We start from the raw sequence: 13,464 nt of genomic DNA on the forward strand, positions 1-13,464 counted from the left end.
CTTAATATAGTCGTAATCGGCAATATATGAAATGCATGTTATTCGTGGAACAAGTCAAGAAAAATATTACTTGACATGAACAGAGACGCTAAGATATCGTTGGCGTGTCTGGGATTTGTAGTTTTTCGGTCTTCAACGCGCATGGCCGTGACGTCATAACACCACCGGCTGCCACAGACGCACCATTACAGATTAAAGATGGCGCCCTCTCGTACGCTGAGGTGCTGCAAGCGGGCTCTTAACTGGATACCTGTCCTCTTTATCAACCTGGTCGTTGGCTGGTCTTACTACGCTTATGTTGTGGAGCTTTGTGTTTGTAAGTATCCCTTATTTTTTACATTTAGTTTACAATGTTTTTGCGTGTACAAATATATTTGTCGTTAAGGTGGCTTTGCGTTTTTGTTGACAATTTTCTTGTTGCCAACTTGTCAGCTGTCATTTGTCGGAGTGTGATTTACGATTTATTGTTTAAAGTTAAGTTGTTGTTCTATTTTTTTCTTCATCTTCCGTTGCATTTCCATTTACCAAAGTTTTTTTTATCGAAGAGTTCCCGTAAGTTGACGAATGTTGCTTTTGTAAGTTATATACAGGAAGTCTAACGGTATCCATCGTCAACAATGTTATTTTCTTAGCGATGGTAACTAGACTAAGTTTTGCATTCCGTGTTCAGATAGCGGTTGATATTATTATTGTTAATAATAATAATAATAATAACAATAATAATAATAATAATAATGTCCTTGCAGGATTTTCTCCTCGTAACTAAGATATCTGAAATACTCCAGAACATTGGAATTAGTTTTTAAAAGGGACCTTTCATCACTTTTCCACTGACTAAAATGTGAAGTGAATTTATATAAGTTATTGCCATCTATGTGTGTGTGTTAATATTCTCTACTGGAAGACTCACCTCAAACTGTGTTTACCTTACCCAGAATGCACGAGTTATTTTTAAACTCATATTAACTCCGTAGTGGCTGTGGTGGCCATAAAAGGGGAGTCATTAAAGTAATTGATTAACAAGTAATTGTTCCATTAGATTTGTTTGTCAAACAAGCATGTTAATTTCTGAGAAGGCAGAACCAGAAAGCATTCACTGTCCTTTATTACAGATGGCTTCTTTTTAGCTGCCAGCATGGAACTGATGAAACCATTATCTGCGTCTCGATGAATTTTAACGCCTGTGGTCAGGCGAGGGGCGTCCCTGCTTTCTCAACAAAGCTCTTTCTCATTGTCTTATTGCAAGGGGGTGGGGTACTGCAAGCGGTGCCAGGCCGCAGCCACATGGTGCCAGGGCGGGGTGTTGTGCAATGGGAGATGTGAATTTATGCATTCTTGATGAGGATTAACTAATATTTTGTCTGCTTCCTTTGTGCATCTTGTGTAGATACAATCACAAACAATGCAGAGCGAAGTAAGTGACCACGCGTGTTCCTTTTATTATTTATGGTTCGCAAATCTTACATTAGTGTTGCTTCTTCTTTGCTTCTTCTCAACAGTCAGTTACCTGGTTATCTTCCACATTTTCTTCTTCATGTTTATATGGTCTTACTGGAAGACCATCTGCTCCAGACCTGCCGAACCATCAAAAGTGGTAAAAGAAAAAATGTTGCATTTTGATCTTTATACCTTTAGTCGCACAAGCATGTTTTGACTCGCACCATCAAATTAAATGTGTGTCATGATGACATGACACTTTTTACATACAAAACTGTTCTGCACCACTATAGAAAGTGGTTAGCATGTTTGCCTCGCCGTTTTGAGGTGTATGTTTTTTTTTTTAACAGCTGTAATTTCTTGTACTGTCAGTTCACCCTGCCGAGAGCGGAGAAAGAGCAGTTTGAAAGGGAAGAGCAAGCGGAGATGCAACAGGAAATTCTGAAGAAGGTGGCGAGGAATTTACCGGTCTACACGCGCACAGCAGGAGGAGGTGAGGACTTTTTACTGTAGGGAACCGTATTGCAAGTCGTTTTAAAATCAGACCACCAGGGAGTGTGCCTGAACAAAGGACATAAACGCACCTTTCATCATGAGTCATCAACATGTTGACGCACACGTACACGCACCCACTAAACACAAGAGGAAGTTAGTGGGAACTCCTACAAGATGATAAGCAAAGAATTACATTATTTTAACATTTTGCAAGATGTTAACGTTACCTGTACTTGCTTATTTGCAACATTTGCAGATAATGTGTTTAAAAAAAAAAAAAAAGTCGTTTTATTTTCCAATATTCTCAACAGCCATCCGATACTGTGGCCTCTGCCAAGTCATCAAACCTGACCGCTGCCATCATTGCTCCACCTGTGAGATGTGAGTATAGGTACTTCATTTAGGACTCATTTGTGTCCATGATAAAAAAAAAAAAAAAGGTGAGATGATCTCCAGGCAACTGCGCACTTAGAAATGTGTTAATACAAGTCTCTTTATAAAAGTTCAAGTGACTTTTGGAACAAAAGTACTGTTCTAGATGTGCCTAAATTAGATTGTCTTTTGAGTTTTTATTTTTTTGACCTAATCGCTATGTTTCCTATTGTCCAAGGTGTGTGCTCAAAATGGACCATCACTGTCCCTGGTATGTCATTAAATAAAAAACTAAATACAAAAAAAAAAAACCGTTTTATTTTGTTGTTAGGTTTCATGCTAAATATTTATTTTTCTCTCTCAGGGTAAACAACTGTGTTGGCTTCTCGAACTACAAGTTCTTTGTCTTGTTTTTGGCCTATGCTTCACTTTACTGTGGAGTGATATGCGCTACCGTCGTCCAGTACTTCATCAAATTCTGGTCGGTGAGTACAGACGCTTCTTTATTTCCCCAAATAAATTGACATGTTGGCTCGTAATTCATCAAATGTTCTTTTTTTAGTTTGTATAACTTGATTTGAGGTTCAGTAATTGTCTTTTTTTTGTCCTTTCCCATAGAAACATCTTCCCAATACGCATGCCAAATTCCACATATTGTTCCTATTCTTTGTGGCAACGCTGTTTTTCATCAGCATTCTGTCGCTCTTCAGCTACCACCTCTGGCTTGTAGGCAAGAACAGGACAACCATAGGTACCGTATATGTATTGTTTGCATCATTGAGTGTGACAGTGCTGCCGTTACCAACTTTAAAGTCACCGCTGATGACTCGGTTGTTCAATTTAACCGTTGTTTTTTTTTTTTTTTTGATATTCATCAACAGAGGCTTTTAGGGCGCCAGTGTTTCTCAAAGGTCCAGACAAAAACGGATTTTCTCTGGGCTTCAAGCGGAATGTAGCCGAGGTGTTTGGGGATAAAGCCAAGCACTTCATATTTCCTGTTTTTTCCAGGTAAAAATTTAACTCTAAATTTTGAAGTAGACTTAATATGAAGAAATGTTCACGTCATGAATACAAATAACCCCTGAATTTTGATCTGTCTTTATTTGGTTAGTCTGGGGGACGGGTATTCGTTTGTCACCAGACTGGTGCACATCGATCCTGAACAGGCAAACAACGTCTTGCAACAAAATGGCAAAAGGTTAAGGAAGTAAACATTTCATTTGTAGCATGTATTTTTTTAATTTTTTTGGGGGGCGCAATTAATCACCACTGTGACTTCATTTACAGTCTTTCTAATGTGGAAATAAGCCCGAATGGGCTGGCCAACAGTACACAAATTAAAGTGGATGACAACAAGGAGGAGAATGGTACACTATATAAAAACTCAACATTGAATCAAATACAAAGCAGGCGTCTCAATTTTGGATTGTTTGTCTTTTAGGAGAAATCCAGATAGTGTCCGTGGCCATGGAAAGTGAGCCATAGAAGGTATATCAAATTGTGTAATTATTAATTATATTGTGGTGAGTTTTTTCTTTTCTTTCTTTTTTTTTTTTTTTTTAATTAACTAATTTTCTTGTTTTTTTGTTTTTTTTTCACCCAGCTGACCTCACATGCTGCCTTGACCATCAGCACGTCCACTGGAGCTGTCCTCAGCTAGGCTTCTCCAGTCCCTATATTTTATTATTTATTTTTTTAATGTCCTTTACATAAGCATACTGCGTACTACAAGGGCTTCATCACAACCTTTTACAGTGCAGAAGTCCGATCCAGAGATTTGCATTAATCGTGGTCCAAAAAACATTAACAACAAAACTGGTCGTGCTTTACTCTCCGAGCCAATGTGTTTATCTAATTTCACTCATTAATTGACATACTGCTCAGTATTATACTAGCATCATGAATGTCGTCTCGTCTTAGCACACACTCAATGGATCAGGAGAGATGAATGCTGCCAACTCTATGTGCAATATGTCCAAGAAGATTCAGCGCAGTGAATCGCTTTTTAAACTGGTTTCAGTTATTGTCAAATGATTTTATTTTTGTTTACAGCATTGAACTGTCTTTTTGTCTCATCCATGAAGTGTATTGATAATTCAAGCTCCACGTGTGAGAACTAAATCAGGTTTAACTTGATGAAGCGATGATACCATGTGTCAAATCAGAAAAATATTTTTAACACGTATGTACTAACATCCGCCGCGCTATCAATATGACTTCCTTATACTGTTTGTAAGTTTATAACCTTAAATATCATAAAGCACCAAGTGTTGATTTTATTGCCGCATTTGACACGTCTTTCTTTTGCATGTCATTGTTCATGTCTTTCCACACATTCTAACGATCTTTTCTAAAATGTTCGTCAAATTCAGCGGTCATTTCTAGTCAATTTAGTTCCACTTCCACTCCTTGAGTGATACTATTTTGATTATTGGATTACAAAAGGTGTCACTAACTACCACAAAAATTTCTGCTATCTGTAGTGAAATCCTGAGATTTGCGGAAAATTATGTAAAATGTTTTTGGAGCCACTCCAATCCATATCTGCTGCTACTATGACGTATTAATATGAAATTGATTTGTAGTTCGAACTGTTAATTTTAGCACCGTGATTATAGATCAAACGATAACTTCGATCCGATGTATAATCCCCCTCAAGCAAAAAAAAAAAACAGATTCTGCCACTTCACTTGCTTTTCACGTTAAAAAAATGATATGCCGCTATTGACCATGACTATTCATCCAGGAGTGCTGCAAAAAATAATAGCATATACTTATTGTATTATAAATAATTTCAAAGTAATAAATGACATTCCCGCCATGTTGGCCTTCATCTGTTTTACACCTTTTTATTTTATTTTTTTTACATTTACCTGAAAGCCCCACGCCCAGCCAAAGTTCACGTGCGCTCATCCATTCATTGCCCCTCTTTTGGTGTCATTTTTAATGACTGCGACTGTCTGTGAATGAATGAGCGACAGTTACTTATGGTGCGATTCTCGTAAACCTGTGATTTCTTAACGTGTCATCAAGCCGTGGCTCCTTAAAAGTAGCGGAAGGTTAAAGTACACTTGACTTGAACCCGTTGCTCACACTGCCATGTGAAGGAGAAAGAGTTCCTTTTTTTTTTTTTTTTTTCCTCATCCACCGTCACCTTCCAGGTAGAAGCTTGGTTTGATTAGCGCTCATGAAGTTCCAATAAGAGGACTTCCAAGGGGGAACATTTTAGGTAATAAGAATATCGGGAACCATGGAGGAAGTCGCCAACAGCACTATTGATCCCGCCTGTTTACAGCAACCTCCTCTGGCGATGGATGTGATCAAGCGTAAGTCTTTCCTTATCAAGCGGGTCAAGTGAATGACACTCGGCAATGTTGAGCATCTGAGTGTCGCATTTTCACTCTGCTTTTGCTTGTGCTGTTGATATTCAGCACCTCATCCACCCCAAAATGAGCATTAGCTCAAAATAATTTGGCAGTAAGAATATTAAAAGGCTTTTTGTATATTGTGCCGCATGTTCTCTTCAGATCTGTCATGATTTATTTTCTGAAATGTTTATATATAATACGTGACTCACTTTTTTTTTTTGGTTTCTTTTGTGTGTTCCAATCAGAGCTGGATGTATTCGGAATGTGCCTGTACGCCATGCTCACCTTCATGTCCTGCATATCCCTGCTGCTCTATTTGGAGCAATGTGTTTACATTTATAAAAAATTGCCCTACCCGAAGAAGGCAACAATCATCTGGGTCAATGGAGCTGCACCGGTAAGCTTCCCTCTTCAGTTATTTTTTTCAACCATTTGATGAATGGAATGAGATGAAATAACGCATTCAACATTGGGAGGATATTTGAAAGCATTTTGTTTAAGAAGAATTTTATTATTTCAGGTCATTGCCACCATGTCTTGTTTTGGGATGTGGATTCCCAGGGCTGTTATGTTCACAGATATGACGTCAAATTGGTGTGTTTCTTTTTTTTTTTGCATTGTTCAATATTTTAATTGACCTTTTATCTAAGATTGTTTTCTGCTTATCACAAAATGTTTAAACAAAAAAACAAATTCTCAACTACTGTAGTTGTAAACATGCTCTGTCTTGAGCAAGGCACTCAACATGCATCAGCAACTCAAAAACATACGCGTGAACCCATGCGTGTAGAGTGTTGAGTGTAGTTCAAGCCACTTGATGAATGATTAGACAGGAAACGATCACAGGTCAACATCATACTTGCAACTCTTTAATATACTATAAATATATTGATTACACATGAACACATGAATTGTGCTTGTTATTGAAAGGCATTTCTCTGGCTGTAGTTATTTTGCAGTGGTTGTGTACAAAGTGTTGGTCCTGCTGATTGAGGAGTTTGGTGGCAGCGATGCATTTCTGAAGCGCTTTTCTGGCAAACCCTTCAAGATCACCACAGGGCCGTGCTGCTGTTGCTGCCTGTGTTTACCTCGTGTACCCATGTCACGGTACTGACAATGACTGACCCTTTTCATCCAACTTGTAATCTCCAATGGAATTAAATGCCACTGCATTTATTTATTTTTTTATTTTTATTTTTTTTTTTCTTATTTTCATTTGTATTTATTTATTTATTTATTTATTTTAGGGGCATGCTGTTCCTGCTGAAGTTAGGCGCCCTCCAGTACGCCATCCTGAAGACGGTGCTCAGCGTCCTCTCCATAGTCCTTTGGACAAACGGCAACTTTGACCTCTCAGATGTAAGTTTGACATTCTTGTTTCTTCTCCGGAACTGCAAACGATTGATAATGAGCCGTTTGTTTCCAGCTAGAGATCACTGGCTCGGCAATTTGGATCAACCCCTTTATTGGCGTTCTCACCATCACCTCCCTGTGGCCCGTAGCCATCGTGTTCATGAACACCAACTACCTTTTACGCAGCCTTAATATTGTACCAAAGTACGCCATGTACCAAGTGAGTGGATGCAAGAAGTTTGCTATGATATCATGTTGTCAGTGAAACATGACAAATAGTTGCTTTTCTGTATTTTGTCCTTGTAACAAAGAGTAACTTTTGGAACTTTACAAGAAAACTTGAACAAATCATTTTGACTGTTTGACTACATTTTTGTTTTATCAGTACCTTGTTAGTGCCAGAATTAAACATGAAAATAAATAAATGTAAATAGATTTGACTGTTAACATTGTGAATCGTTTTTTTTTTTTTTTTTTTACATCAATGCATATTTTAAGCAGTTAAAATCAATTTTTAATCGATTTTCACGTAATTGTTATATTCCTACAACTGATTGATTGTAAATTTGAAAAATATCTCCGTTTTGTGCACTGGAACTGCTACATGAATGTTATATAACTTTAAGTACAAGGACTGCACAATGTATTCCATTAATGAAGTGCTTGTTTTTAATCCTTAGCTGATACTCGTATTAAGTCAACTGCAGACGTCCATCATCAACATCCTGGCTCTGGATGGAACAATCGCCTGCGCCCCTCCCTTCTCTTCGCAGGCCCGTGGATCCAGTGAGAAACATTTCCTCATGTCTCTATTTTTATCCCCCCCCCCCCCCCGTTGGCATGACATGAACTCAAACCCTTTCTCTCTTTTTCCCGCAGTGCTGAGTCAGCAGATGATGATCATGGAGATGTTCATCATCACCCTGGTAACTCGCTTCTTTTATCGTCGTACGTATGCGACGCTTCCCTTGCCAGATCCTAACCACCAGAACAAGGACGGAGCCTCCCTGCAGGCTGCTCACATGGAGCACGACGTCTGAACGAGGGGAGCTGAAAGATGCGCTTTATGTGAGGTACCGCTGGTCAAATGGCCATTATTCATGTGGTTCTGTGAGGTCAAACTACCTCATCTGTCACTCAAGTAGGGGGGGGGGGGACATCTTCACGTTGATAATTTCTGGCAAAGTATTTGCGCAAGACTACATTTTCACATAAATAAATAATGATCCCACTTCAAAGGAAGAAATATCATATAATTTACATGATTGGTTGTGTTGCAAGAAAAACGCGGTATAGTGTATTCTCTTGACCACGGGTCCTCAAACAAACAATATGTAACACAAGAACTGTGTCGACAATTGCGCAACACTCTCATGATAGACACAATATGTTCATTATTGTCACTTCATCACACTGTAACGTATTTCTCATGTTCCGCTCGACTTAAAAGTCACAAAGTACTGTATTAGAAATATGTGTACTGCATCGTCGCGCTGTAATACAATTTTAAGGCACTGAAAATCATCACAATTATTTTATTGTCAGTGTATTACCATTTTATTATCTTTTTAATGGCTACATTTTAATACTGCTCTTGTACTGGATCTCATGAGATAGTGTTCTGTTTTACAACCTATTTTCGAGATAAGGATTTTCTAAAGGCCTCTGATTGCAACTGTAAGACAATATTCTGTTTCTCATTGTGTAATGCATGTGCAATTAAGCAGTGTTTACTTGTAGATAATTCCAAATTCAATATTATTGCGGATACTCAATGTATTTAGAATCGAGTGTTAGGCCTTTTTTTTTTTTAAAGCCTTTTCATGTGTGATGTACGTTTGCAGATCTATGTAATGCTCCCACCAAACCCTTCTGTTGTCTGTGAACAAAACACCAGCGGTTTATTTAAAGACTGCTGACCCACTTAGTACAAAGCGGGAAATACTTCCACTGCGGATGAGACGGCAGCTTTTGCTGCTGTTCCTCTAATGGCCAAAAGAGAGCGTGTTCCACTTCAAAACCTTATGCACTGACCTGAAAAATAATGAACCATTCCCTCTCACCCATCCACTCGCAATGCCTCATTTATAAAACCCACTGAGTTTAGATATTTTTAAACAAAAATTCTAACAGACAAGCGAAAGATTCTGTTATATCTGAGTATAATGTCGCATTCTTAACAAAAGATGTTAAAGAACATTACACATCATTCTTTGGTTCCATTCAATGTGTGAAAATCAATATTTGGACTATTTTTAAAGGACCAAAAATATTACTGTTTTACATAAATTGTATATTATCATAAATGTATACAGACATAGCAACTTTTCTCTTCACTTGACCTTCAAAAACAAACTTTATTGCTTGCTGGTATAGCTACTCCTCAGCAGTTATGTAATCTTTCTCATGACTCCATTGTCTTCTGTTCTACTTGGTCCTCTTCTGCTTTAAATTTGATTTAAAAATAAATAAATAAATAAATAAGAACAAACTATTAATAACATGAACACCCAGGTCACACATTTTCTTTTCAACATACAAGGATAATCTAATCTATTGCTCCTGGCTATATAAAAGTCTACACACCCCTTTTCAAATATAAGATTTTGTGATTTACAAAAAAAGAAAATCTAACCAGGATAAATTATAACATCTGAAAAAAAAAAATTACAAAATCGGCCCTTTAGTAAATTCACATTTTGGATGTGACTGATTAATTCTGACCATAGCCACATCCTAAGTAGAAGAGTGTCAGTTGTTTTTTTTTGGTTTGGGGCTTGGAAGGAGAGAAATTAAGTTTTTATGGTTATAATCACATTAATAAAAAATGTGTTGAAATTATTTATCTTGTTCTCTTTTTTATGGTCCAAAAACTTGTATGTAACCTACACTTTATTTGATGTCAAACAGTTGATAAGAAAAAGACCACTTCATTCCGAATAAAGCTTCATTTAATTGCATTGATTGAGCCTATGGAGATGCAGTGAACAAAAATAAATCGACATATTTGAACATCCCAAGATCATCTGCCCATCTAAATTTCTCTCACTAGTCTAATTGTCTCTGCTGTTTATGTAAACAGTCATCAGGCGTATGGAGAAAAAAATGAACATGTTGATGACAGCCCCTGGCTCTGCATTGCTGACGAAAGCAGCTTACCCCCTCAGTTGCCATGGTAACTGGGGAGAGGAGCCAGGCGAAAGCGAGGCAAAGGGGAGGGGCTTTTGAGGGAGAACTAGAGGAGAAAGCATTGGAAGGACAGAGGGAGGGGACGCAGCCAGACGATAACGGAGTAAACGTGTAGAGCCCGACGCAGGTGAAGACGTTCTTCCGAGGGAGACAAAGACACACTCGGATATAAATGCTCCAACCAGCGAGTCGTGAATAATAACCGCATCGAACGAGGGGAGGAGACGTGGGCTGACGCAGAGAAAAGATGGATGTACAGACGGAGAACACGGACCCCCCGCCTTGTGAATCCCAACCAAGTGGAAAAATCCGAAAAGGCTTCAAGCTGTTTGGCAAACGCAATCCAGGCAACATCTTTTCTCTTAAAAACAACAAATCAGCTGTCACCAGGAGCCAAACCCTCGATGGACTACCCGAAGGCACTGTGGCTGATTCCGAGCTGGAGGCGGTCAAGGAGAAAGCGCGGGAGGTGAGTCAAGGAGACGGCGAGCATGCGGCTGAAGAGCCGACGGGCGAAGATGGCGTCTTGGCCGCTGCTCGCAACTCCATCTCTTCAACTGGCTCAGCCAAGTCCCTCCGATTTTTTTCACGCCTGAGAGGAGCCCGGAGAGGCGGTGACCGCAAAGGCCACACGGTGTGCCAGCCGGTGACTCATCAACGGCAAGGGTTGAAGGGTCTCTTTGGCAGCATGAAGTTACGCCCGAAAGACAAGGAGGACAAGGTGGACGCTCCCCCGAGCCCGCTCCTCATGTCCTCCCGCTCGAACAGTGTGGAAATCATCAAAGAGGACATCGGCCTCACCCCCAAATCTCATCCTCGCTCTCTGGAGAGCCCTGAGAAGGCGAATAGCGAGAGCTCCCCGACACCAGCGGGCGATGCCAACAGAACTGATGAGGATGTGGCTCCTGTGCCTGCTACGGAACCGCCAGCGTTGCCCGCTGAGAGCAGCCTGGGCTCCCTGCTGGACGACATCTCCTCCCTCCTCACCTTCGAGTCCATCTCCGGAGGCGATATCATGGCTGACGTGAAGGCCAGATGCGCCTCCAGCCTGGAAACACCTGAGGTCTCGCGATCGGCCACTTCGCCTTCTTTCGGACCTTCCCCCACCTCTTCTTCACCTGTAGCTGCCGCCGGTCTTTCTATCACTCATGTGACAACCTCAACCTCGTCTTTTGTAGCCACACCGGTTGTGACCAGTTCTACCAAATCCTCCACACTGACAACTGAGTCAGTTAAGCCAAGTTCAGACTCTTCCGCAACCGTAGAACAACTTCCTATTGGGATTACAATCAAATCAACCACAAATGCCAAAGTTTCATCAAGCCCTCCCCTAACGTCCACCTCTTCAATCACAATGAAAACCGTAGCGAGCACTACCGCCAGTGACCGGGCTTCTTCGGACAAGACTCAAGCAACCACTTGTAACTCCACTTTTGGCAAAGTGGCTTCATCATACACAACACCTCCTCCTCTCCCTTCTCCTCCGCCAACTATTGCCTCAGTAAGTAAACCTCCACCCGTAGTTACGACACTTCTTGCATCCCATAAACCCGCAACCCATAGTCTCTCCTCGCCTGCTACCTTCACTCAACCCGATAGCAATTTTCAAACGTCCTCTTCCAACAAACCTCACGTCGACGCAAAGGTGGCAACTGCTCCCAGTCCTGTTAAGACCGAACATCCTTTAATCTCCCTCGCCCCAATAAGCACAACCATGCCAACCATTTCCATACCGGTCCAGACATCCAACCAGTGGGTGTTCAATCGGACCTGCGTCATGCCAGATTGTCCCCAATCTGAGCCGAGCCCAACTGCGTTAACAAGTTTCTCTACGGCTAAAAAAACTCCTGTGTCTTTAGATAGCGCCAATCTCGCCGCTTCTAAAGAACTTCCAACAACCCCCCAGAGTCCAGTCTCCCCTCCACCCTCTGTGATAGCATCTAAAGACCCTGCTGTTCCTGCATCTTTAGAGCCTCCTGTTGCTATGCCAACCTCTACTGAGCCTCCCGCCCTTGTCCATATTCCCGTTTCTGTGCCAAGAAGACCCAATGCTCCAGTACAGATCCCTGTTACTCAAGCAAAACTCCCCGCTCTCCCAGTCACTTCCCTCCCTTTCTCGACCCCAATGCCTTCGCCAAGTGAAACTGCGACATCTAACAAGATGAACGCCAATGAGCCATCAACAAACGGACAGTTGTCTCGCCCGAGTAGCACATATACAGAGACACCCAAAGTGGAGGGACAGCATAATGGGTCACGCATGGACATCCCCAAAGAAAGGAGGACACAAGTGAAGGCACTTAGCAAAATACCCGTGGTTGGCGGAGGCCGCGCCGGAAAGCTGCCAGTGCGGGACAGCCAACATACTGATGACGATTCAAGCAGGGACCCGCCCACTCCCATCGACGAAGACAGCCGTCATTTGGACTTTCACAATACGGCGAGCCGAGACAAAGGTGGCAGTGTTGAAGTCCATGTGGCCACCTTCAAACACAGCCAGGAGGAGAGTCAGCCACCTCACCCGTCCAAGGCCCCCGCCGGTGGTCCGCGTGACTCCAAGATCCCCGTCAAGCACGGTGCGCAGTCTCCACCCGCGTCCCAAATCCCCCAAGCTAAAGAAACCCCTCGCACCAAGATACCCGTCTCCAGAGTCCCGGTCCGCAGGGTGGGTAATAAACCTGCGACTGCTGGTGCCGTGAGAAAATAATAAGGTGCTGTGCCATTTCTCCAAAGTTATGACTGCAACCATCGCCCCCCCCCCCCTCCCTTTAACTTCAATGTTCGTTCTTACCTTCTGGCTTCACAAGACCGCAAACGGAAAGGAACAGAACTTAAGCACAAACATCTTCTACACACACGGTCACAGAAGGTTCAGGGTCAAATCTGAACACGGCAACAACAATTCATCTTCTGCAAGATAAAAAAAAGTTCTCTTGGAATGCCACACACGCACACACAACTTGGACTGGTGCCTTCTCGAAAGGTTGCTTTTCCTACCAATTTTAATTCAGTCTTTTCTACAGTATTTTAAACTTTTGTTACACGGACATTTTTTTTAGAGGCCGTCAAATCCTTCTCGTCTTCTTTCCGGGACCACTCTTTTACTCCGTTTCTATCCAGAAACCGCAGCTCCTAATATACATTCCACACCTCGCTCGGGATCAACTGTATGTAGCAGAAAATGTGCCATTTTCTATTTGCACTCGTCCAATGTACATGCCCGTATGTGTTTGCCTGCTCCTGCGTAACA

General features: G+C 41.4%; 3 protein-coding genes across 5 annotated transcripts; all 3 read left to right on the forward strand.

Moving 5' to 3' along the window:
• Positions 1–175: 175 nt before the first annotated feature.
• On the forward strand, positions 176–3,789 carry LOC148320201 (palmitoyltransferase ZDHHC20-B-like). Its single transcript, XM_088279574.1, has 12 exons — positions 176–316; positions 1,388–1,414; positions 1,500–1,594; positions 1,810–1,930; positions 2,244–2,313; positions 2,543–2,575; positions 2,669–2,789; positions 2,923–3,055; positions 3,186–3,312; positions 3,416–3,502; positions 3,592–3,671; positions 3,746–3,789. The coding sequence occupies exons 1-12, from the start codon at positions 199–201 to the stop codon at positions 3,787–3,789; spliced, it is 1,056 nt and encodes a 351-aa protein (XP_088135700.1). The 5' UTR covers positions 176–198.
• A 167-nt stretch (positions 3,790–3,956) lies between these two features.
• Positions 3,957–10,233, forward strand: LOC148320202 (organic solute transporter subunit alpha-like). 3 transcript variants are annotated; one of them, XM_088279577.1, is made up of 8 exons: positions 3,957–5,630; positions 5,918–6,069; positions 6,193–6,266; positions 6,621–6,779; positions 6,920–7,031; positions 7,099–7,245; positions 7,706–7,811; positions 7,905–9,056. In XM_088279577.1, the coding sequence occupies exons 1-8, from the start codon at positions 5,555–5,557 to the stop codon at positions 8,063–8,065; spliced, it is 987 nt and encodes a 328-aa protein (XP_088135703.1). In that variant the 5' UTR covers positions 3,957–5,554; the 3' UTR covers positions 8,066–9,056. The 3 variants fall into 3 exon arrangements, with proteins under 3 accessions (XP_088135703.1, XP_088135702.1, XP_088135701.1); XM_088279576.1 differs by lacking the exon at positions 3,957–5,630 and adding an exon at positions 10,108–10,233 and having other exon boundaries at positions 5,670–6,069; positions 7,905–8,098; XM_088279575.1 differs by lacking the exon at positions 3,957–5,630 and having other exon boundaries at positions 5,670–6,069.
• Positions 10,234–10,268: 35 nt separating this feature from the next.
• LOC148320203 (uncharacterized) lies at positions 10,269–13,166 on the forward strand. The gene has a single exon (XM_088279573.1). It carries the CDS (start codon positions 10,462–10,464, stop codon positions 12,919–12,921), a length of 2,460 nt encoding a protein of 819 aa, XP_088135699.1. The 5' UTR covers positions 10,269–10,461; the 3' UTR covers positions 12,922–13,166.
• The last annotated feature ends 298 nt before the right edge of the window (positions 13,167–13,464 follow it).

The sequence above is a fragment of the Idiotropiscis lumnitzeri genome, chromosome 17, assembly GCF_059441095.1.
Source record: "Idiotropiscis lumnitzeri isolate Australia: NSW breed Sydney's pygmy pipehorse chromosome 17, RoL_Ilum_1.0, whole genome shotgun sequence".
In the NCBI taxonomy this organism is placed as follows: Eukaryota; Metazoa; Chordata; class Actinopteri; order Syngnathiformes; family Syngnathidae; genus Idiotropiscis; species Idiotropiscis lumnitzeri.

What these genes read in the sequence shown, in the direction of transcription:
- LOC148320203 (XM_088279573.1), top strand. Translation starts at nt 10,462, where the DNA reads ATGGATGTACAGACGGAGAACACGGACCCCCCGCCTTGTGAATCCCAA.
- LOC148320201 (XM_088279574.1), top strand. Translation starts at nt 199, where the DNA reads ATGGCGCCCTCTCGTACGCTGAGGTGCTGCAAGCGGGCTCTTAACTGG. An exon ending in TGTTGTGGAGCTTTGTGTTT is followed by an intron (nt 317 to 1,387) that starts GTAAGTATCCCT and finishes CATCTTGTGTAG; the next exon opens with ATACAATCACAAACAATGCA. An exon ending in TGACAACAAGGAGGAGAATG is followed by an intron (nt 3,672 to 3,745) that starts GTACACTATATA and finishes TTTGTCTTTTAG; the next exon opens with GAGAAATCCAGATAGTGTCC.
- LOC148320202 (XM_088279576.1), top strand. Translation starts at nt 5,839, where the DNA reads ATGATTTATTTTCTGAAATGTTTATATATAATACGTGACTCACTTTTT. An exon ending in GGGTCAATGGAGCTGCACCG is followed by an intron (nt 6,070 to 6,192) that starts GTAAGCTTCCCT and finishes TTATTATTTCAG; the next exon opens with GTCATTGCCACCATGTCTTG. An exon ending in TTCGCAGGCCCGTGGATCCA is followed by an intron (nt 7,812 to 7,904) that starts GTGAGAAACATT and finishes TTTTTCCCGCAG; the next exon opens with TGCTGAGTCAGCAGATGATG.